Here is a 25385-nt window from a genome sequence, read left to right as displayed (position 1 = left end):
TTTACTTAAGAACCCCTTTTATCTGTGTAAAATAAAAAAAATTATAAAGCATGTAACCAACTTACCATGTGTCTGTTTATCTTTCTTTCTCTCAGCCCATTCATCTGGCTCAGGTCTCATTTCTGGTGAAGGCGTTTGGGAAGACTTTTGTTTTAGACCTTGAGCTCAATCAGTACGTCCAAAACCAAACATAGTTTTATGTGCTTCAAGAAAAATGTATATATAACAACATTCACTGTAAGCAACATATTAATCTATTTTGTGTGTGTGTGCGTGTGCAGTGATCTCTTGTCTTCTACTTATGTTGAGCGGCACTTTGATGAGGATGGACAACCCTTTCAGAGTATGGTAGGGAGAAATACAAGAGACTTACATGTTTTAGCATTATTTAACATGGTTCTATTATTGGGCATAATTTAATCTGAGTTACTGTCACAAGGCCTATTTATGTTTCCCCTGTATTGTGTGATCTTTTAGTTGATAGTTGTTATTCCTGTTTCCAGTTTCATTTTGTAGTTCTTGTAGTCTTTTTGTTCATTGGCCATTCGTGATTGGTTCCCCAGTTGTTTCTTGTCTTCTCGTTTATCTTTTGTGTATTTAAGCCCCAGTTTCCAGTGTTTCTTTGTTGGTCAAGCGCCCCCTCGAGGACCATATAGAGGATTTATTGGACATGTTACACCAACCTCCCAGATTTTTCACTCATAGATTTCTTTTTGTACGGCCACATCAACCTCTCAAAGAACACTTAATCAGTTTAGGTCCTCGGGGGTTGCTCAGATTTCTTGGACTTTTCTTCATTCCATTTCTTGGACTATGCCTTTTCTTTCGTGGGTTCTCCTTAACCAGGGGTGAGGTGGAGGCTCCCTCTAAACCTTTTTTGTGGGGGCATTAGGCCTGCCTGCTCCACGGGCCTAGCCCTACGTCTCTCTCCCTGTTCCGACTCCGCTCCACCTCCCTCCTGGACATTTGATTAGGAGCGTCTACAAGCCGCTCCTTAAGGGGGACTCTGTCACAAGCCCTGTTTCCCCTGTACTGTGTGGACTTTTAGTTGATAGTTATTTCCTGTTTTATTTTGTAGTTCGTTTAGTCTTTTTGTTAATTGGCCCTTATTGATTGTCTCCCCAGGTGTTTCTTGCTTTCTCGTTTATTCCATGTGTATTTAAGCCCCAGTGTTTCCAGTGTGCCTTTGGTAGTCATTGTTTTGTCAAGTTCTCTGTGTTTGTCTCGTTGTTTTATGGATTACCTGAGTTTTGTTCTTTTTTTTTTGTTTACTTCATTAAATTCATTGTGTGCATGTGGACCGCTCTCTGCCTAGTTTCTGCCTCATTACAGTTACCTTTTTCATGACAATGCTAAAATGTTTTGACATTTAGCATGACACTAGTTTGTTTTAGCAGAATGCTTTGTGCTAAAAACTTTGTGCTGTCATGTTTTAACATTGCTTAGAATGATGTTAGTGGTCATAGCCAGTGTTTGAAAATCAGTGAGATCTGGGGTGGGGTGCCAATAATTATACGAAATATTACTTATAAACGCTATAAATCATTTAACTCATATTATTCAATAAATATAATGAATAATAAATTAAAGAATTATAAACTTATACTTATAAACAGAGCTTGATACTGTGGCTAGTGGTTTTCCGAAATTACTAGCATTTTCACTGACAACCATTTTCAGAATCATAAGGACCTTTAATACCAAGTAGGTTTACACACACACACACACACACACACAAGGAATTTTACCTGGCGACAGGAGCTTCCAGTGCAGAAGAAAGTACACACATAGTGCAAACATACATGATAGTGCAGGCATACATAGAATTACACTCTAAAGATTAAATTTAACACTAAAATAAGAAGAACTGAAAATTCAATAAGAAAAACTGAAGATTCAATAATAATACTAATGGACTAAATACTTGAATAAAAATGTAGACTACAAAAATATTATGTTTAAATGAATGTCCAGATTGTGACAAAAAGCTTCATAGATGCTCATTTTACAGACACATAGACCAGGTGGGTGGTAGACTGAAGGCGGAACAGGGGTTGGGTGGAGAGTCAGGTCCATGCAGTACCAGAAGACCAGTAGGCTGAGGCATAGCCGGCAGGGTATAAAACCTCCACAACAGAGCAGACAGAGCTGAAGACTTACACTACGAAGCAGAAGACCACCAGAGTAGGACAGAAGACCACTACGATGTCAGAAGACTTCCATGGCGAAGCAGAAGACCACCAGAGAAGGACAGAAACCCCTGGTTGAGACTGGGGCCTATGGAAGAGTTAAACACACGAAACAGACAGAGCATTCATTGTCAAATTCAGTGACCGTAGCTGGACAGAGAGATAGTTTACAGAGGGATTCATTGACAGATGGTACAAGACATGTTAGAAAATACAGAACAGTTCACAATCAGATTCAGCAATTGAATTTAGACAGACAGACTTCATTGGCTTCATTGACTGGGCTTGACATAACAGGCAGATTGAACATGGATTCAACAACAGAATTTAGACATATCTTCCATCAATGGGCTCACTGACTGAAATTGACAGAGACAGATTGAAATTGTACTAAACAATAGAACTTTGACAAACAGACTTTTCATGAATGGGACCACTGACTAAAAGGACAGGGAGCACTGCAGACTGTGGGATCAGTTTAGAACGGGGGAACTGGTGAACACTGGTTTGGAAATACCCGAGCATGTGCGGATATGAGTTACGGATCTTGAGTGCTTGATGTCAGTCTCTGATATTTTGTGGCAAAGGGGGCTGTGACAGGCTGTGGTCTGATAACCGCGGTAGGCCATGGCTCAAAGGTGTCAGAAGAGACCTGACAACACAGTCACAGAAATTATGATTCTCTGGAAGATCAATGAAGACTGGGTGATGTTCTGGAGGAACAACAAAGACTGGGTGATGCTCTGGACGATCAACATAGACAGGTTATTGCTCTGGAAGATCAACAAAGACTTACAGATTCTCTCGCCAACCAGGTGAGACATGATGAGGGTCTAAAAGATCTGATGAGACTTGTGGATCAGAGGAGACTTTGCATGATTCTGATGAAACAAAGGAGAAATGGCATGGCTCTGAATCGGGCCGCGTTTCCCGAAACCTTCTTTTCGCTATGTAATTCTTCAATTATACCTTAAGCTGTACCATATCATTAATGTGTTTCCCGAAACGTTCTTAGTAGGGATGCACCGATACCATTATCAGTATCGGTCCCGATACCAAGCTCATGTACTCGTACTCGTACTCGTAAAAATTCCCCGATACCAAAGACCGATACCTCACGAGACGTAATTGACAGAGCGTTCCAGTGCACACAGAGACACCTGCCGTAGCAGACACAATGTCTTAGTGTTCACACCTAAATCGCGCTATTCGTGTGTAGTTGGACGCTTGAACATTTTTAGTTTACTCGCTTCATTCGCGATTGAAATTCGCGTCATGGGAGGGGCTTCTGGCAGGCGGCTCCAGTCTTGTTGCGAAATGGCGGACATGGATTTTGTTGAGAAGGGAGCTGCACATAATGTGCTATGGAAGGCTGAAGATAGACGTAGACTCGTTCGGCGCCGTGTCTGTGTCCATCAGATCCTTCAGAGGCACAGTCCTTCATTGTTGTTTCAGATTTCTGCCTCTGCTCGCTATGTCATAATCACGTCCCTACTAGAGCAAGCTCCTGATTGGTTAACGCGGCGAAAATTTCTACGGCGAACGAGTTCAGATATTTCAACTCGCTCAATTCGCGCAGCCTCATTCACGTGAATCGCACCGCAAGTAGGTCTACGCGTCTTTGCATTGACTTAACATGTAAATCACTCTCTTTTAACACTTCATTGGCACTTAGCAGTGTGGAAATATTTCAAAATCAATGATGACGACCCACGCATGGCAATCTGCATGCTTATGTCCTCGGTTTTGCCCTTTGGAGGTTATTGGACACACATTTTTGATAAGCACATAAGATTGATTTATTTTTTCTAGAGCTGCAACTAACGATTTTTTCTATAATCGATTAATCTGTCGATTATTTGTTCGATTAATCGATGTATCGGATAAAATATAAAAGCATTCATTTTCAACCCTTTATTGAAAAAAAGAATTGACAGTGCAAAAAATATTTCGAAAGCTTTATTATTACTTTTTATATTATTATTACAGCTTGCTGTGGTGTACATGATGCATTTCCCATCAAGAAGCCTCTCATGGTTTGCTGTTTTTTTCTGGAATCAAAAAGATAGTATTATTATGTGTAATAGCACAAACTATTTTAACTTTAATACATACTTGTTGTTTTAGCTAGTTGTGTAAAGGCAAGTAACACAAAGAGCAATTACAGACAAGACACACACACACACACACACATAAATGTGTATATATATATGTATATATGTATATATATATATATATATATATATATATATATATATATATATATATATATATGTATATATATATATATATATATATGTATATATGTATATATGTATATGTATATATGTATATATATATATATATATATATACATATACATATACACATACATACATACACACATACATACATACATACGAATGCATACATACATACATACATATATATATATATATATATATATATATATATATATATATATATATATATATATATATATATCATCATAATAATACATTTTTAAATATAAATTAAAAAAGTACAATTTAAAATATTACAAATTAAAATTAATCTATATCTCAGTATTGCTGTTTTTACTGTCATTTAGATCAAATAAATGTAGCCTTGCTGAGAATTTACACAGGACAACAGATAAATATTAATGGGCAAAAAGAGGCAAGGGAATAAAAACGTGTCTTTTGTCTTGCTAACTATATAACGTTACCATCCCTGCTTTAGCCTACTACTGTTATTAATGAGCTAACGCTAACATGTCATGCTTATTAAGCTGGATAAACACCAGCACCAGAAGAGCTACTCGAGGGACGTAACTTTCATTTGACTTAAAAACGGAACAAAAGTAGTAATTTGCAGTGACTTACCCTGCTGTTGAACTCAAGTGCCAGGGCATGTCGCTTTTGCATATCTTGCAATGAACACACTTTTTCGATTTATTTAGGATGAAATTTTCCCATACCTTGGATGATTTAGGTCGTATTGATTCATCCATGCTCAGCCATGTTTCAGAACAATGTTACGGGTCTCTCTGATGGTCTTTCCTCTACCTCCGCTCTGCTTTTTTTTATTTATTTCTCCTCCGCTCTGCTGCACGGCGCGATCAACTTTTTCTCATCCGCTGTGCTGCGCGATCAACTTTTTCTCCTCCGCTGTGCTGTGCGGCGCGAACAACTTTTTTTATACTCAAACGTGTGGCGTAATAGTCGCGCGACACAACGAATCGATAATGAAATTCGTTGCCAATTTATCGATTCGTTGTTGCAGCCCTAATTTTTTCATAATATGAGTTGAAGTTGTTAAAAATAAAGATGCTGATATGTTCATTAGTCTCATTGTGTTGTTCTTAGAAAATTGCCACAAACAAAAAACCTAGCATCGGTATCGGCGAGTACCAGGGAAAAAGTATCGGTATCGTACTCGATCCTTAAAAAGTGGTATCTGTGCATCCCTAGTTCTTAGTTAAGTATACCTTCTGTAAGTCATACTTTCGGAAGGTTTGTCTGGAGTGCCCTTAGCAATACCTATTCACTGTTAGAGTTCACCCCGTAAAGTTCTTTACATTGCATTCTATAGAAATAAAATTATACTGTTAAATACACCAGTATATTGACTCTCCAATTCCATCAGTCAGAGAAGCACTGCGGCAAGCCAAGGGGGAATCTGAATCATCGGTCCTGCTTCTGCTAGACTTTTCTGTAGCGTTCGACACTGTCAATCACCAGATAATACTAGCAATGCTGTCATCTCTAGGAATCTCAGGCACTCCTCACCGCTGCTTCAAATCCTACCTCTCCGGCAGATCCTTCAGGGTGTCATGGAGGGGCTCGCTGTCCACTATGCAACACAATCTCACCATCCAACTTGGCAATACCACAATCATGCCTTCCAAAACAGGCAGGAACCATGGAGTCATATTTGATGAACGGCTGTCCTTCAATGATCACATTGCAAAGACAACACTGTTATGCTTATTTAACATTAGAAAGGTTAGACCCTTTCTCACGGAGCATGCGGCACAACTCCTTGTCCAGGCCCTGTAATCTCAAGGTTGGAATGCTCTCCTTGCAGGTCTTCCTACAAAGGCTATCAAACCACTCCAGCTGGTTCAGAATGCAGCAGCAAACCTCGTCTTCCAACAGCCCAAAAGGGCTCATGTAACACCTATTTTCATCTCTCTCCACTGGCTACCAGTTGAATCAGATTCAAGTCACTAATGCTTGCCTACAGGACTATCACTGGATCTGCACCGGCATACTTTCAAACCCTCCTACACTCCTACACCCCATCAGGAATCCTGCATTCAGCATACAAACAGCTTTTTGTATTACCTTCTAAAGGGCAGTAAATTAAAAAAACTTACCCTCTCTCTTCCTGTCAAAAGGGATTGTTCTGGCATTTGTTTAAACTAGGTACTTGGTATATGCACCTACAGTATTGTATTATTGCCCCTGTATGACATATTGCTTTATTGCTCCCTGAACACCCTGTGAATCACTTCGGATGAAAGCGCCTGCTAAATGTAAATGTATTTAATCCTTGAAAGTCTGGATACAATTTATGCTTCAATTATAATTATAGAAAAGTTAACCTGCCATGGCAGCAAAATCAGCAGCTCGTTGGTCTAACTTTGTCATGACAAACTCAACGGAGTAGCCCCTAAATTCTGCTCTAGGTGTTTTCCCTGCTATAGCTGTTGATTATATTCCACATTCTGCGCTTTTATTAAGTAAATACAGACACTATAGCAACATATAATATGATAATATAAATTAGGGGTTCCCAAACACAGGTAATCTCATGACATAGAAAATAGGGAAAAACACACATTCACTCCCTTTACTTTGAATGAATAAGTTTAATTGTAATATCAAAATACCTTATTATAGCATACTTGTTTATAATATTCCCCTTGATACATGCAGTTAACTGTTACCTGCACGCGTTCATTAATAATAATATTGATATTATCACATTCGCCCTCACTTATTAATTAAAAGATAGTGCTTTTATCTATTATATTTTAAACACGAATAACTTTGATGTGTTGTTTCAATGTGTTGCCACCTGAATTCATCACATTCAGTATCAATTTCACTGTTTCACAGTACATGTGGTTAAATACTGGCAAAACATTTTTAAAAATGGCAACCTCTCTCTTTGAACCTCCTGGCAGAAATTTCAAAAACTTGTTTCACATGTACACAACACTATAGAAATAACACTAGTTAACAATTCCTGTGTTTACCTACATTCTCATAAAGCGATTATTAAATTAAATTGTTCATTATTAAGCCCTAAAGCCACATAGTCAACCTTGTCAACATTCTTAATTACAACAATTAACATTATGATGTTATCTCAGCCATACTTATCTCTAGAAAGTACTTTTACCTGTCCCACCTTCTGTGGAATAAAGTTAGACCAGTCTCACTTCTCCCGTTCATTGCAAAAACACTTGAAAGGGTTCTGTTTTCAACCAGCTGTCTACCTTCCTAATTCATCACAAACTACTGGATGCCATCTAGACAGGTATCAAAAGCAAGCTTTCCACCGAGACTGCAATGCCTCTGCACTTTATATTCGTTTGCCTGGCCGAGGGGGCTGCTAGAATTTTATAGTTTCATTTGATTAAAACTACATATAGGAATTTATAGTCTGTCTGATATTTGACCTGTGTTTTGACTTGCAAAAACGTATATGTTTTGCCTATAGTCAATGTGTAATAAAGTTCGTTAGAAGGGAAGGAAGGAGGCGGGAACCGGCGAAACATACGAACAATAAAACTTTAATTAAATAAACAATAAACACGGAAGTAACCGACCGGCAGCCACCTCACGGTCGATTGCCGGCCATAAAACATACACACACTAAACATATGTCCGGGCCCGGTCCTCTCTCGTCAACAGTCCTGCCGATCGTCCTTTTAAGCTCCCAATCTCCTCCGTGATAAGATGCGGGACCGGTGCGCGCACAGCTGCTTGCACTTATCACTCACGCCACCGGCCCTGCGTCACGGCTCTCGTCCCGCCTTCCTCACCACATACCCCCATCACCCCTTACAGGCCGGGGGGCACCACCGAGACTGTACCTACTCCCCCCCCCAGGGAGCCAGTCTCGGAGTCGACGGCGCCTGGGGGTATGCACCGGCGAGACGAAAGAACGGAGACGGGAGCCCCCGGAGCGACAGGGACGAGAGAGGGGAGAGAGGAAAAGAAAAAAAATGTGTCCGGTTCCCTGACACGCTGTCGCTCGGTCCTCAGCCCAGCCGAGACGCTCTTCCTCGCGGTGCAATGCAGTAGTGCTGGACGTCGGGGGGACGGCCCGATCCTCCTCCGCCTCCTGGCGGTTGGCGATGGCCCTCGGTGTGAGGGCAGCCAGCAGCGGGTCCCCCGTTTCCTGTTCCTCACCCTCATGGTTGTTGGACACAGGATTCCGGCCCACGGCCAACGGCGACGACCCCTCCGCTCCCTCCTTAAGGCCGCCATCCCACCTCGACCCAGGAGCACGGCAGCGGGCTCTCCGTCCCAGCCGATTCTTCTTGCTTCAGCACCACCGCCTCGGGCAGCCACGAACTCCTCCGCACCACGATGCCCCTCGGCAGCGAGGGCTCTTCGACAGCATGCCCCTCCTTCCTCCCGGGTTTCGGCACCAATGTAAAAAAGTTCGTTAGAAGGGAAGGAAGGAGGCGGGAACCGGCGAACATTTGAACAATAAAACTTTAATTAAATAAACAATAAACACGGAAGTAACCGACCGGCAGCCACCTCACGGTCAACTGCCGGCCATAAAACATACACACACTAAACATATGTCCGGGCCCGTTCCTCTCTCGTCAACAGTCCTGCCGATCGTTCTTTTAAGCTCCCAATCTCCTCTGTGATAAGATGCGGGACCGGTGCGCGCACAGCTGCTTGCACTTATCACTCACGCCACCGGCCGCGCGTCACGGCTCTCGTCCCGCCTTCCTCACCACATAATGTTTTCTTGTAGAGCTGCTTTGTAACAACGAAAATTGTAAAAAGTGCTATATAAATAAAGCTGACTTGACGCTGTGGCTGGCTGAGGGAGAATTAAAATCATCTGTCCTATTTCTGCTAGACGTATCTGCAGCATGCGATACTGTCAATCATCAGATCCTGCTAGTTACCCTATCATCGCTAGAGATCACTGGTAACCCTCTTCTCTGGTTTAAATGCTACCTCTCCAATAGATCTTTCAAGGTTTCATGGAGAGCCGCGTTGGCTACAGCTCACCGCATGGTCACGGGGTGCCTCAGGGATCAGTGCTTGGACCATTTATTTTCTCCATCTACACAACATCCTTATGACCTTTCATACAGACACACAGGTCTTCCTACTACTGCTATTCTGACGACACCCAGATCTACTTCTCTTTTCACAACAATCACCATCTCCTTCTGAACCTTGTCAAAACAGAGCTGCATGTATTCCCGACCTGCCCCACGGTACGACATGCTCTCACCATCCAACTGAGCAATTCAACCATCACTTTTTACAAAACAGCCAGGACCCTCAGAGTCATCTTCGATGACCAGCTTACATGCATTTGCATTGTACAACATCAGGAGATCACAAAGCATGCAGCGCAACTACTTGTCAAGACCCTTCTAATCCGTCTGCACTGTCATACTGTCACGCCCATTACATTTTAAGGTGTAAGTACTGAGAAACATGAATTAAAACGTACTTACTATAGGGTTAGATTTACAATTAGGGCTTGGTTAACAGTTAGTTGCATATAATTATGCATAATTATTTTATTACTTTAGTAAGTACATGTAACTTGTAGCAAGGGCACAGTAAAATAAAGTATTACAGAGGATTGTAAAAATATGCTATGTAGCTCATTGTTATATTAAATGTCAATTGCATAATTATTTTACTTTGTTGTGTATGATGTGTTTTTTAATACTAATAATGTTTTGTATTCAGGGAGGAGAGCACTGTTACTATCACGGCAATGTAAGAGGAATTCTGAGATCATGGGCAGCTCTTTCCACCTGCTATGGCCTAGAGTGAGCAATTACTTTTTATATTCATTAATAATGCAGTGCACTTCACTTACAACATACATTGCGAATGCTAAGGGTTCTGGGTTTGGGCTTGGCCTTTTTTTCATCTTATGTATAACAAATATAATTGGAGGCTAAAACATTGGTATTCATTCATTGGTAAATATTTGCTATCACCATATAGAATGTTTACAAATAAAATGTATAATTTACCCAGAAATAAAAATAAAACAATATAATATAACTGCACTGCAGATATTCACAACACTACAGTAATATGATCAGTATGTTACCACATAATACTGTTTGCTTGCCGGAGTAGATTGTATTTCTCTCCGCTCGTGGTGGTGTCCCTCCTCCCTAGGTGCAGCACTCTAATTTTACCAAACATCACCAAAGCATTGTTTCTATTAGAATATTACAGTAGGTATAGTTAAACAGAATGCCTATTAACACAGCATTGAGTACATGCAGAAATGCAAAGGCAGCAGGTAAAAACGTATACATGTGAAACTAGTCTTCAAAAAATACTGAAAGGTGGTGCAAAGGGACAGTTTGCACCATGAATATTTCACCACATGTACAGTGAAATAAATTCCTTATTATTATTATTATTATGTGGCAGGTTGGAATATTGCGGATAACCTGTGGTATTAATTGGTGGAGTGAGTTCAGTATTTCAGGTGCATGCTTCTGTTTTTAAGACAAAAATAATGTGGTTTCACTTTGCTGCTGCCACAATAAGCGAGTGGATATGCTGTGGATAATAATCAAAATATTAACCACTGTCTTTTCAGTCCTTACACACTCCAAATTGTTAAACTGCTTGATTTATTTCCAAAACAAATACAATTGTATACATTGGACTTTGGGTTCCTCGCCACAGGGCCTTGCTGGCTTGCTCACCGGGAGACTTCATTTATTAGATATAATTTGCTAGAATGATCCTGCATGTTCTATAAACACCCTGCACTGTGCTGTGTTTGACCTTTTCTGTGTTTTGCGGTTTTTCTTATTTTCTCCTGTAAAGCTGCTTTGGAACAATGCACATTGTGATATAAATCAATTGAATTGAGCAATTTTATAGGTTTTGTAGTTGAGGATAATTGTGGTCACATCGTGACATAGTCATGGATTAGATCAGTGCTTGAAGTGGGCCAGTACGCACCAGTATGGAGTACTGTTTTTTAACCTTTAGCGTACCTTCACTTTTCCTTGCTTACTGGCACTTCTCACACGTTGCTGGGTTTGTTTACCAGCAGACTTGTAAAACGATTAAACAGCATGTTGATGAACATTGTCTCAGAAAAAAAGCAAAAAGCTGATAAACGTTGTTCAAAATAACAGGAGGAAGACTTTACTAAAAGAGTGTGCTACGGAGGCCACATCCTACCACAAGCGGAGGTTACATGTGGAGACACCAACGTGGTCTCACCACTGGGGAGAACTACATGCGATATACTGCGCCAGCCCGAGTAGGGGGCACACAAAACGAGGGGGGTGACCCACCGTGGGGGAGGTCTCAGGTTTACCGACAGGGGAACCAAGAGTGAGGGAATCAACATACGGGACAACCCTGCAGGGGAGTAACTATGTATGGGGCAATAGTCCAAGATTTTCTATGGGGTTCAGGTCAGGCGAGTTTTCTGGCCAATCAAGCACAGTAAAACCATGGTCATTGAACCAGCTTTTGGTATCTTTGGCAGTGTGGGCAGGGGCCAAGTCCTGCTGGAAAATGAAATCAGCTTTTCCATAAAGCTTGTCAGCAGGAGGAAGTAAGAAGTGCTCTAAAATTTCCTGGTAGATGGCTGTGTTGACTGTGGACTTTTTTACACACTTTGGTCAACTGCGGTTGTTTTAAATGTGCTTTAGAAATATATTAAACTTGAAACGAAATGAATTCGTGTTTTGAACGACTCTGACGAGATTATGATTCAGTCAGTCATTCATCATGACACTTGCTTTGTTCTTGAATGAATCAGCTGTTTTAAACGAGTTGGTTGAATGATTCACTGAAACAAAAAAGATTGCCGTCACCTACTGCCGTCACATTTAAAGTAAGCCTAACCATATAAGCACTGCTATAAATGCAATTTGTAGCACATTGATTGAATTAGTTCCAATGGTAAAAAGATGTTCTTTAGTTGTTACTACAGTGAACGTTGCTCAATTTACTAGACACTATTGTTTTTAAATCTTACCACAGTAAACATTCAAGTGAACACCAGTATTTGCTAAAACTTATCCAATTACTACGGTTAGTACTAGAAATAGTGTAGTGTGCAGTATACTGTATTTCATCTTTGGCTACATTTTAATTAAAGTCTCTATTATTGTTCTTTCAAATTTGATAAAAAGTAATTAAAATATTTATATCAGAGTAAGGTGGTCAGATTTTTTCTGTCTAAAACAAGGGATGTGTTCAACATCATTCAGCGCTGCACAGACCCATTGGCGTATATTGAGGCACTGTGAGACCAGAGAGCTCTGTATGCTTTCTAATCACTCTCACCGTGCTGCAAGGTCTGCAAAGCACTTTGTGAAGTTGAACAGCTTAATGTTTTTCTGCTAGATGGCTGTGCTGATTGTCCAAAATATATCACGTGTCTGCCTCGCATGTTTCCATGTGTGACGCATTTGAAAACAAATCAGTAAGTTAGTGGCATGGGAGACTCTGGCACCAACTAATACTGAAGTTGTTTTCAGCAGGGCTGTGCGGTGCGCAGTGTTGGGCAAGATACTCTGGAAATTGTATTAAATTACTGATTACTCCTTTTTAAAGTAATCAAGTTACTGTTCTGATTACTTTATTTCAAAAGTAATTTTTTGCATTACTAGTTACATTACTACCCCATCCCTAAAAAACGAAATAACCACTTTAGCCTTCTCATGACTTAACATTATTGGGAAGTGCACACTCTATCTAGCAACAAACTAAATTAAGCTTGTATCTCTACTTATTCCACAGGATAGAATATGGCATAGAAAGGGCAGTGATGTCTGGTTTCTCTATGATAAACTTGGGGAAAATACAGTCAAGTGCAAAGCCAAGCTGCATACAAATCTACAAGTTTGATTCATTGTCATCTTTGATTAATTATCACTCCGTCTACACCGCATGTGAGTGATGCGATGCAACGCATTCTAGTTTTGTATTCATGTATTCAGTTGAGCTTGCGTGTAAATGTTGAGTGTGTCTCTGCATTGTTGTATTACATTTACGTTTATTCATTTGGCAGACGCTTTAATCCAAAGCCATTTACAAGTAGTTTATTTACAGTGTCACATTACTGCAGAGCAATCAAGGGTAAGGTGTCTTGCTCAAGGGAGATTAGAACCAGCAACCTTCTGATCACAAGCCCAACGCTCTAACCATTAGGCCACAGCTGACCCCATTGTTTACCCATGCGGCACAACTCCTAGCCCAGGCCTTTGTTATCTCAAGGACTACTGCAATGCTCTCCTTGCTGGTCTGCCTACAAAGGCTTTCAAACCACTCCAGCTGGTTCAGAATGCAGCAGCACGCCTCGTCTTCCAAGAGCCCAAAAGGGCTCCTGTGATACCCCTTGTCATATCTCTCCAATGGCTGCCGGTTGAAGCCTGTATCAGATTCAAGTTACTAATGCTTGCCTACAGGACTATCGCTGGATCTGCACCGGCATACTTACACACCTTCCTACACCCCATCAAGAACCCTGCGTTCAGCAAATGGCGTCTTGTATTGCCTTCTCAAAAGCGCAGTAAAGTGGTTTCCCACTCATTCTCCTTCACAACTCCTTCCTGCTGGAACATACTTCCTAACTCAGTCCGGTCAACCAAATCTCTCACTACATTAAAAAAACTACTCAAAACCCATTTCTGTGAATACTTGACAGATGAAAATGAAAAACAGATGAAAAAAAAAACTGATTAACCCTCTCTCTTTCTCCCAACAGGTATTGTTCTGTCTTTTGTTAACACACTATTTTCCCTTGTCTTGTGGACTTTTAGTTATTGTGAGTTCCTGTTTTCTGTCCTGTGTTGTAGTCCTTCGTAGTTTTTTGTTCATTGGCCCTTTGTTCATTATCTTGCCAGGTGTTTCTTGTTACTTCGTTTTTCCCAATGTATTTAAACCCCAGTGTTAACTTTGTAAAATGTGAGTCTTTGAATGTTTGGTCTTTTTTCCTTTAGTTCCTTGTAATCTTTTTTTACTTTTAACTTAGCTTTTGTTTAAGAAAATCCTTAGTGCACTTGGATCAGCTGCCTCGCATGCCTAATGTTACTGTACCTAGTACACAGTACACAGTACCTTGGGTTAAGACATATGTTAAGATCTAGAAGAGGGCTTTAAGAATGTCGGAAACAGTGGCATCTGTTGGTTGATAAAACATATAGCAGTCACTTCGGAAAGAAGCTCCATCGAAAGAAGCAATCATCAGATGATATTCAGATTAATTGTAATGTTATGTGCACAAATAAAGCTTCGAGTACCACATGGTTGTGAATGGTCAAAATAATACATTTACCCATTCAAGTGTGGCAAAACAATCCAGTACGAGTTCATAGTCATATGATTCGATACCGTAGGCTGTACAGATTGATGTTCACTAGCACATAATCACACACACACACACATAGGCTATAGGTACACTCAATAATATCTATATAGTATTATATTGGACTAAAATGTGAATAAAACTAAGGACTCATGAATAAAGACCTGGGGTTCAAATCGAAAAGATTGTGCAGGATATAATGCTTAATTTGTCATTGATCACGTGAATTCTACGTTAACAAGACAAGCTTCAAATCAAGGTTTTATCTGGCACACCTATTTTTTCTCGGCACAAGCATCTTAAACCTTGTTTAAAATGTCACATTATTACCTGAAACCAGCTCCTGGAACCATCGTCTTCTAGCCTCCGAGAGCCTGTGTGTATGCTCTCCCAGCTGGTAAAGAAAGAGGACATCATTTTAACAACCTGTAACCATTACTAAGGCTCTATGTTTGTTATACTCATCTGCCACTCTTAGTATCAAGCATCAGAATTAGTTCAGGCAGGCCTTGCAGTCAAGCTCGGATATCAACTTCAAACCCAGCCCATATCAGATGATCCAATAGGTTCTCTCAATTGATTGTCCTTTTTAAATATCGTTTCAGCCAAGCCTGCCTCACTGCTTCTACTGCATGCTGCTTTTCCAAGCAATTTTCGACTGCATGTCTCGTCACGAGATTACTCAGATATTTGACTTTACTCACCTGATTCATAATCATATTTTCTGCCACAATTGACGAAGATCAGTGGCAGATTGAATCCATCAAAGAATCCCATGTACCAAGCGGAGGAAGCCACCCAAGACGAGAGACGTCCGTCTGTCGGAGCTCTCGTTTAGCAAGTAAAACCTCCAGTTTTCCCTGCATTAGTGACGGGAGCCTCTAATGAGGATTTGTTTACTTTACTATGTGAGAACGTTGATGTATCTACGACAGAGTTACTCCCACCTTCTCCAGCAGGAAAATCACCCAAAAGAGAAAAACTTCGAAGCTGCTTCCACTGCAGCCGAGGTAACATCTAAACATGCAGCTGGTCCTATCGGTTCAGTCCGACAAGCCACGCTGCGGTCCAAAGCAACGACCTGGTGTTGTCAGCATTGTCCAGCATTCAGTTTTCGCTCTCCAACATGAATTCCAGAATTCAGGCTCTGGAATCAGGCTCTTATCCGGCAAATCCCCATTTCTATAATCCGTCTATATCGCACTCCACATCGGTGCGCAGCCCTGGTTTCCTGAGCAGGATGATGACCTCACACCAGCGGCCGTCCCGTGGCGGACAATGGGAAGTGCAGCTCCAATGTCAACCAGCTCTCCATTCTTTTCGCCGCCTGCTGTTATCTCTCATCAGTTGAGAATCCGACCTAACTCTGACATATGGTGGAACTCTCTTCTATGAGTATCATAAATCTTCCTCCGCTAAATCCGCCATGTACATTATGCTATTTAATCAAAGACTGGACTGGTCCGTTAATAATTTGACAATTATCAGCAAACAATTCACTGGTCACCAAGCTCTTTCCTGCTCGATATATGGTTTTCATTCTCACACTTCCAATCTGTGCCCAAAAACTGTGTTTCTCCAACCTAAGCCTGGCCCAAGTCTCCAGCCTGGTGATTCTAAGGTGATGCCATTCGCCACTCCATTATGTTATAATTTTAATGAAAATGTTTGCAAATTCTTTAGTTGTAATTCATGCTTGTAGTTACTGCGGGGATGGTCATCCAAAATCTGTTTTCCCAAGATGAACCCGCTTTCTGAGAAAGGAGAAAAATAAATAAAACTGTCAACATCCCCAAGATGGGAAGAGCATTGAGAAGTAATCCCAATCGCTGTTTTGTCAATTATTTTTTTCTCAACTGACGCCCTATTTAAATATCGTTTCAGCCAAGCTCGCCTTACTGCTTCCACTGCATGCTGCCTTTCAACCCACCACCTCCCCTCCTTTAACTGGTGTTTTAATAATAATAATAATAATACATTTATTTTATAAAGCGCCATTAAAAGTTTCTTTCTCAAAGTGCTGCACAAAAATCAAAACAATACATCACACATTAATGAAAGAAAAATCTAAGCAATACAGCACAATATAATACTGTATGAAACAAAACAAAATATCCAGTCAAGTAAAAGCAGTCCTGAAAGAGTCCCAGATATCTCAGACAGGGTTCGCTGAATACACCCATGAATTTTGCATAGAATGTATGTCCGTGAAGTTAGTGTCTGAGAGATCTTGGCACTCTGTTGTCATTGTTGCACGCTCTGTTTAAGGGGGGGTTGAGCTGCTCACCCATCTAAACCGGCAGATTCACCCCAGGTGCTGCCGCTGTCTCACTTTACATGGAGCTCATAAGAAGGACGGGGAATTTAGAACAGAGCCATACCACCAAAATGTCCATTTAACAAATCTGCCAATAAAAGATTACTTTCCTAAAAATTTTGACTTGGGTTTTTCTTTACTTGAAAGGTCTAATGTGATCTATTTCACAATAAATTTGCCTGTTTGGTTGAGCCGATTGCGTCTCTGAGTCTGGTATCCTGTAATCTAAATCAGCTCTGGCACATCTCACTGCTAATTTTCTTACATGTTGAAGATACTGCTATGGTGTGTAACAATTGCAGTTGTCTGACACAATCACACATAGGCCAAAAAACGGTAACCAGACATGATGTTATCATCTTGGCAGCACTAATACATAGACGCATGGAAGTTCCACTTTTTCAATATTCACCAGATATCTATTTTTTTATTGAAAGTTGGAAAGCTAAAATATAAAAAAAAACATAAATCTGTACCTTTGGGATATTTGTTTTAGTAGTATCTCATATGTATGAATGTCATTGTGTCTGCCTACAGAGGGATGTTCTTCGATGGAAACTTTTCATACATCATTGAACCCACACAGAAAAGCAGTAATCAGGTCAGTGCTTGTGAAAGTTATCATGCAGGTAAAATATTCATCCATTCACAAGAGCAGATTATCAAGTGTTGTTGAAATAAATTAAGCACATCCAAGTGACAAAAATATTGCAACATATTGATAACTTTGATCATTGGTTATTTACTCTACTTACTTAAAAAACGGGTGTGTTAAAAACAACACAATCTTTATTTTTCCTAAGTAGATACATCTATGTGATATTTCTGGGACAACACATAATCGTGTTAAATTGTGTAGTCTCTTGTCTCACAAACTGACACCATATGTAAAATGACACATAACGTGGTAAATAGCCTAATAGAAACAAAGTTTTTATATTTTTTTATAATATTTTCTGCAGTATTCTGTGTCTTGTGACGAAACAAGTTAGTCAAACAAATTAGTTATTAACATGTTGCCATATTTAAAAAAAGTAGGCCTATTCAGATTTGCTTTGCATTACTATTGACAGAAATGCAATATAATGTACATAACTATGTCTTCAGGTGTATAAAGACCTTATGAAGCATTTTGTTTCTCTAACCTTAGAATGATATATTTCTATCTACATATACCTTGCATGAAATTCACAATGTTGTTTCTACAGTGCCCCTAAATGGAGAAACTGCTTTACAGAGTGTGTTTCGTAAAAACGTCATCTTTTTGTGCAAAGAAGCAAAAGTACAACAATATAATAGTGCTTTGAAAGGGAGGGGTAGCCGTTAGTTGCAATTTTTCTCAACCTCATGGCTATGCCACTAAAATATCCACATTGCTCTTTTAATGTTGAATGTATATTCATTTTTAATCCCATATAAAATAAAATGACACAATTTTATTATAATGTACAATTGTATGTTGTTGAAGAAATAAATTAATATAGATTTGGGAAGGCATGAGTAAATCAAGTGAGGGAATTATGAGAGTTTAGATTTATAGATTTTTTCCACTGTTTGTAGAGGAGTTTCAATGTCACTCACTCACTCACTTACACACACACACATACACACACACACTCACTCACTCACACACTCACTCTTTGCTTGTCTTGCTTCTCTTAAATGGGTCATTTCATAAAGTATTTAAAGCTGGAAGTAAAGTCTCTCCCTGAGTAAATTTTGAAATAAATAATGAATGATTGTCTTATAATCTTACATGCGTTTTTAGATGTCTATATAGAACACCTGATTTAAAAAATCAGCTGGTTAGTGTGTTAATTAATTTAGAGGGGGTCTGGCGAGTTGAATCAGGTGTTCTATATAGGGAAACGTCTAAAACATTCTGGGAGGGGGCAGAGGACATTATACTGATTGAACCAGCAGGACGTACACCTGATTGTAAGACTGGTCTGGGTGTAAAATTTAAGTCCTGAGTAGAAGTTATACATATTGGACCAATGTAAAGTAGTGAGTGTACATCTTGTATAATAGTGTAAATGTGCAATTTTCGGCCCAATTAGCCATTTTCTCCCCCCGGTGTCATGTGATTCGTTAGTGTTACAATGTCGCAGGTGTGTTAAATTTGGTGTTATAGCTCTAAGGGCCCTATCGTACACCTGGCACAAATTGTTGAAGTTTTTTTGCTAGTTTCAGCCCGAAGCTGCTCTAATGTTCCCACCCTGCGCCGCTTTGTTTAAATAGCAAATGCATTTGCGCTTATTTGTGCTCATGAGCATGTTGGTCTAAAAAAGAGGTGTGCTTAAGCACATTGTTGGCACGTTGCTATTTTGAGGAACTGAAAATAGACTGTGCCATATACCAACTCAAACCAGGTCTAAAGTATTTTTTGTAATTTAAAGAGTGTGCTTTAAACCATGTGCTTAGATCATGGCAAAGGACTCTCTGAGGATCTGAAAAAATAATTGTTGCTCTACATAAAGATGACCTAGGCTATAAGAAGATTGCCAAGTCCATGAAACTGAGCTGTACGGTGGCCAAGACCAAACAGCGGTTTAACAGGACCGGTTCCACTCAGAACAGACCTCGCCATGGTCAACCAAAGAAGTTGAGTGGACGGGTTCAGCCTCATATACAGAGGTGGTCTTTGGGAAATAGACGTATGAGTCTGCAAACAGTTTGCTGAAGAAAAGCAGACTAAGGACATGGATTACTGGAACCATTCTCCTGTGTTTGTCTGATGAGACCAAGATAAACCTTTTTGGTTCAGATTGTGTCAAGCATGTGTGGTGGCAACCAGGTGAGGAGTACAAATACATGTGTGTCTCGCCTACAGTCAAGCATGGTGGTGGGGCTGCGTGTGTGCTTCCTGCACTGGGGAGCTAAAGTTCATTGAGGGAACCATGAGTGCCAACATATACTGTGACATACTGAAGCAGAGCATGATCCCCTCCCTTCGGCGAATGGGCCACAGGGCAGTATTCCAACATGATATTGATCCCAAACACAACTCCAAGACAACCACTGCCTTGCTAAAGAAGCTGATGGTAAAGGTGATCGACTGGTCAAGCATGTCTCTAGACCTAAACCCTATTGAGCATCTGTGGGGCATCCTCAAACGGAAGGTGGAGGAGCGCAAGGTCTTTAACATCCACCAGTGATGTCATCATGGAGGAGTGGAAGAGGACTCCAGTGGCAACCTGGGAAGCTCTGATCAACTTCATGCCCAAGAGGATAAGGCAGTGATGGAAAATAATGGTGGCTGCACAAAATATTCACACTTTAGGCCCAATTTGAACATTGACACACAGTGTATTCACTTTTGTTGCCAGCAATTTCGACATTGATGGCTGTGTGTTGAGTTATTTTGAAGGGACAGCAAATTTACACTGTTATACAAGCTGTATACTCACTTCTTTACATTGTAGCAAACTGTCATTTCTTCACTGTTGTCACATGAAAATATATAATATAATATTGACTCAAATGTGAGGGGTGTACTCACATCTGTGGGATACTGTATGTGCCAATAAACAAATGTGTTAAAAAAAGGGGGACACTGGGTTTATCTAAGAATGCCTGATCCCAATCAGGTTAGGTTCACAGAGTAATTTACTACGTTTTCTGACTGTGAGTGTAAGTTTCCTCTCTCTCAAATTTACTCTTGAGTTATTCTGCTTTCTCAACATACTCCCGAGTTTTCACTAAACTTTTTAACTTTCTGGAGCAGGCCCCTGGATAAGTACAGTAATGCTGTTAAAATTATGCCAGTACTTTATCAAAATTATTTGCCCTGATTAAATGTTAAAAGCAATTAGGTACTTGAAGCTAGTGCTATATTTTGTATGATACAGCACACCTTCTCGTACCTTACTGCTTTCATTTGCCATGTGGTATTTAATATTCACAAAGGTTATGAGTGACTGCATGTTATTAGAATAATTGACGGAATAATGCAGAGCACCAGTTACATACAGTATATCAGCATAACAAAACTTTCTTTATTTTGTCACGCTCAGGATGACAACACTCATGTCGTGTACAGAATGTCAGATGTCCGACTCCCTCCTCAGTTCTCAGGTATGACACACAAAATTTTCTCACGCAAATTATCTTTAAGTTTCACTTTGGAAAGCAGCAGCTCAATGCCATATGTAAAGACTGAAGTGTGCTATACTAGATTTGTCTGCTAAGAAACATAAGGATAACGATTAAGGTAAATCCATACATCTTTCCATGTGCTGTAAGAAGAGGACAAAGAATAAAGTATAAAACCAATAGCACCAGTACAGCGTTTATTGGATGATTTTTATATCGCTTATACACATGGACTTTATAATTTCTGTCGTGAAACAATATCTGAAGCATGTATTCAGATGTGAATATAAAGGTTCTACACTTATTTTTGTGTGAACTATCCCTTTAATAAATCAGTAGTAATAAGACATGTATTTTATTTGACTTAAATGAGCAGGATTCAGCTTCTTGGTTTTATGTCCCTCGTGATCTTATTTCTTTCTGCATCATATTGATTTTCTGAACAAAGCATTTTCACATGATACATAATAAGGTATATACAGTTAGGTCCATAAATAGGCACATTTTAGCTGTTTATCATGTTTTCATGTTAGAGTTATATAATTTATATTGGCTTAAGGTGCACACTCCTCATGATGTGGTAAATATATGTATATCATCATCTCTTTTAGGAAACACCATGATTAACAGTGACTCTTCATTTAATGATGACGCTGTCATATCTGTCGAGGCTAAGTTCACAGATGGGCTGAGACGGGCAAAAAGACAGGTGACGGTTTCTAAACAAATTAATATAATATTTCTAAATGAAAATGTTTAACTTTCTTGAGAAGGAAAGAAAAATTATCCAACATTAATATCCTAACTACAATAAACTAAATAAAGTTGCATGAATAAATCTCACATAAATAGGGCAGGTAATAGGTACAGTCCTGACTGCTTGGAACAACGGAATTTAAAATAGACACTAAAACAAACTCCCTTCTATCGGGTGACAGAAAAGGCATTTTCACTGATTCCATCAGCATGACAATAAAAGCAGGTGCAGGTCTAGAAAATGATTTGTCATGAGAACTACGAGGGGTGGCAGCACTGAAGCAGGCGTCCATCCATAGCTGTTGCAGATTTAGGATTTAAGGCCTGACATATGGACACTCTTTTTATTTTGTTTTATAAAGATAGAGGTGGTTGTGTGCAATTGCTTTTGGTTGAACCTGAAGCTGGATAAATTAAATTAGATATTCGATTAAATAAACATGCTAATGTCATACTTGCTATCTGGAATTTGTGAAGTAATCCCAGAAGGTGTTCTTAAAAAATAATCCAAGAAATTTATTTCAGTACACAAATGAATGATAAAAATTCATATCACAAGCAGACATCAAAATTGTTTAACAACTGATACATTTCCTGACACACTCTAAGGAAGGTCAATGGCTGAAATGCATCAGTGTTTAACTATTTGTCATTAATACACATAGACATTATGTTAGCACCAACTGTTATTATACATAACATACTTACATAGTGGCATAGCCAGGTTTTTTTATATGGTCTAAGCAAAAGTGGACACTTTCACCTAGATTTCTTCATTGCCCAATATCTTATAGCCAAAAGCATCTTGTGCCCCTCATATTAATTTGACAACAGCGCAACCTAGTGGTAAAAAGTTATAAGCAATTGTACTGTGCCTCAGGTACATTCTGCAAAGCAGTTTTGGCACAGTGCCACCAAGTGGTCCAGAGATATAACAAATGGTTATTTTTGCTTTAACCTTTGAAGACTTTGGTGTAAAATCACTAGTGGTGTTGTCTGATGCTTTAAGTCATGCCGAGTCAAACCATACCCAATTGTGGGAGTCGATCATTTAGAAGTTTTGTCATAAAATGCAGTAGTTCATGAACGCAATAGCATATCGCTAAAAAACTTGATATGGTTCACCATGACCATATTCTAAGAGGAACTCTTCAGCTTTAGGCCAGCATCCGCTAGTGGTCAAGAGACATAATGTATTGTATGAAACTGCTTTAAACATGAAAAATTCAACATATTGGGATTTTATTCACATTGCTAGAAATTTGGTGCCAAATTAGTTGTTTTTTCACTATGCTTCCTGTTATGGAATGGACAAGGAGAACCCAATTGCAGGCAGCGAAACGGGGATGAAGGGGTTAACAAGGACTTTAATATATATAAACAGAAACAAAACAAAAACCCACGAGGGGGTAAACAGGGAACACAATAAACTGAAGACTAACACTTGACAAGAACTACAACTACAAAAACACCTAGACTAACAAAACACTCACACTGACTTGACTTGACTAGACTATCAATAACAATGACAAAGACTCCAAGACATGGCATGGCAAAAAGCATGAAACATGTACAACGAACGAGCACAAGACAATAGACAAGAGGGCATTAAATAGGGGAACAAACACAGGATAATTACTAAGGGGCAGGTGAAGGTAATGAAACACTAATGGGAAGGCTAACGAGACAAAAGGCGGGAAACACTGACGAGACACGAGAAAGCACATGGCATGTCAGAATCAAAACAAAGCCATGTCTTTCTCACACAAAACCTAAGGCTATGCCATGACTCCGCTGCAAGACCAAGAATAAACATGACATGATAGCGGAATCATGACATAAGCCCCCCCTTGACGGGACCACCGGACTTGGCATGGCACTGGACACAGGCTGCAGCATCGTCTCGGCTTGCTTCTGTGCCCTCCTCCTTTGCCTTTTCCTTCTTAATCGCGCCACCGTCCGGTAGTTGGCCGAAGGAAGGAGACGAAGGGCAGGTCTGGCTCCGGATTGGAGGCCTCCGAAGAGGACCCCCAGGATTCGCGCCTTCCTCGTTTGCCACCCAGGCTGACTGCAGGTGGGGAGGCAGAAGGTGGTGGAGCGGAGGGCGTGGCGATGCCCAAAACCCAGACCTGCAGGACACGACCCTCCAGGCTGGTGGACATCTGTCCCGGAGTAGTGGAGCCCGGGCAAAGATCAGTGCCCAAGGTGTCAGCAGACATTGTCCCCGAATCCCCCCTTCCCCACTCACCGCGAATGCCGCCAAGCGGAACAGGAGCCGCGGAGCTCGAGCCGGGCGGAGCTGAGTCCCCCGGGGCGGCGACAGGCAGGACGCAATCCTCCGGGACGCTAGCCAATGGGGCGGGTACCCCGACTGAAACTCTGGCCTCGTCCCGGTTGATCACGAACCTGACCATATCGTCGAACCCCAGGGGCCTAAGCATCCTCTTCTCCGATGGCGTGAGACGGTTGGTGAGGCAGCCATCAAAGATCACCTTTAACTCTGCATCACCGAACTCAGTATCCCTCGCCACCGAAGAAAATGCCCTGGCGAACTCCCGCGTTCCATGATCCCCCTGACGGAACCCAAACAGCAAGTGGGCAAGGCGAGATCGCAGGAACGATGCTGAATGGTCCATGATGGCTGCCTGCTGGGCTCGGTTATGGCTCGTTCGTTCTGTTATGGAATGGACAAGGAGAACCCAATTGCAGGCAGCGAAACGGGGATGAAGGGGTTAACAAGGACTTTAATATATATAAACAGAAACAAAACAAAAACCCACGAGGGGGTAAACAGGGAACACAATAAACTGAAGACTAACACTTGACAAGAACTACAACTACAAAAACACCTAGACTAACAAAACACTCACACTGACTTGACTTGACTTGACTTGACTTGACTTGACTTGACTTGACTTGACTTGACTTGACTTGACTTGACTTGACTTGACTTGACTTGACTTGACTTGACTTGACTTGACTTGACTTGACTTGACTTGACTTGACTTGACTTGACTTGACTTGACTTGACTTGACTTGACTTGACTTGACTTGACTTTCAATAACAATGACAAAGACTCCAAGACATGGCATGGCAAAAAGCATGAAACATGTACAACGAACGAGCACAAGACAATAGACAAGAGGGCATTAAATAGGGGAACAAACACAGGATAATTTCTAAGGGGCAGGTGAAGGTAATGAAACACTAATGGGAAGGCTAACGAGACAAAAGGCGGGAAACACTGACGAGACACGAGAAAGCACATGGCATGTCAGAATCAAAACAAAGCCATGTCTTTCTCACACAAAACCTAAGGCTATGCCATGACTCCGCTGCAAGACCAAGAATAAACATGACATGATAGTGGAATCATGACACTTCCCATATGCAACATTCAATTGTATTCAGTTGTCCTACAAAGTTTGTCCAATTAGCACGATATTTGGTACACAGCATG

General features: G+C 40.5%; 1 protein-coding gene across 2 annotated transcripts in view; it reads left to right on the top strand.

Annotated features, from left to right (window-relative positions):
• adam11 (ADAM metallopeptidase domain 11) overlaps nucleotides 1-25385 on the top strand; it is an 89478-nt gene that overhangs the window by 8181 nt on the left and 55912 nt on the right. The window contains exons 3-8 of one of the 2 annotated variants that reach the window (XM_079477138.1): nucleotides 96-172; nucleotides 282-348; nucleotides 10142-10224; nucleotides 17611-17674; nucleotides 21090-21150; nucleotides 21780-21877. In XM_079477138.1, coding sequence (XP_079333264.1) covers nucleotides 96-172; nucleotides 282-348; nucleotides 10142-10224; nucleotides 17611-17674; nucleotides 21090-21150; nucleotides 21780-21877 — 450 coding nt within the window. The remainder of the gene's footprint in view (nucleotides 1-95; nucleotides 173-281; nucleotides 349-10141; nucleotides 10225-17610; nucleotides 17675-21089; nucleotides 21151-21779; nucleotides 21878-25385) is intronic. The other variant, XM_079477139.1, reaches the window with a different exon arrangement.

This window comes from Barbatula barbatula (genome assembly GCF_947034865.1).
Source record: "Barbatula barbatula genome assembly, chromosome: 16".
Classification (NCBI taxonomy): domain Eukaryota; kingdom Metazoa; phylum Chordata; class Actinopteri; order Cypriniformes; family Nemacheilidae; genus Barbatula; species Barbatula barbatula.
This window is presented reverse-complemented; position numbering and strand designations above follow the sequence as displayed.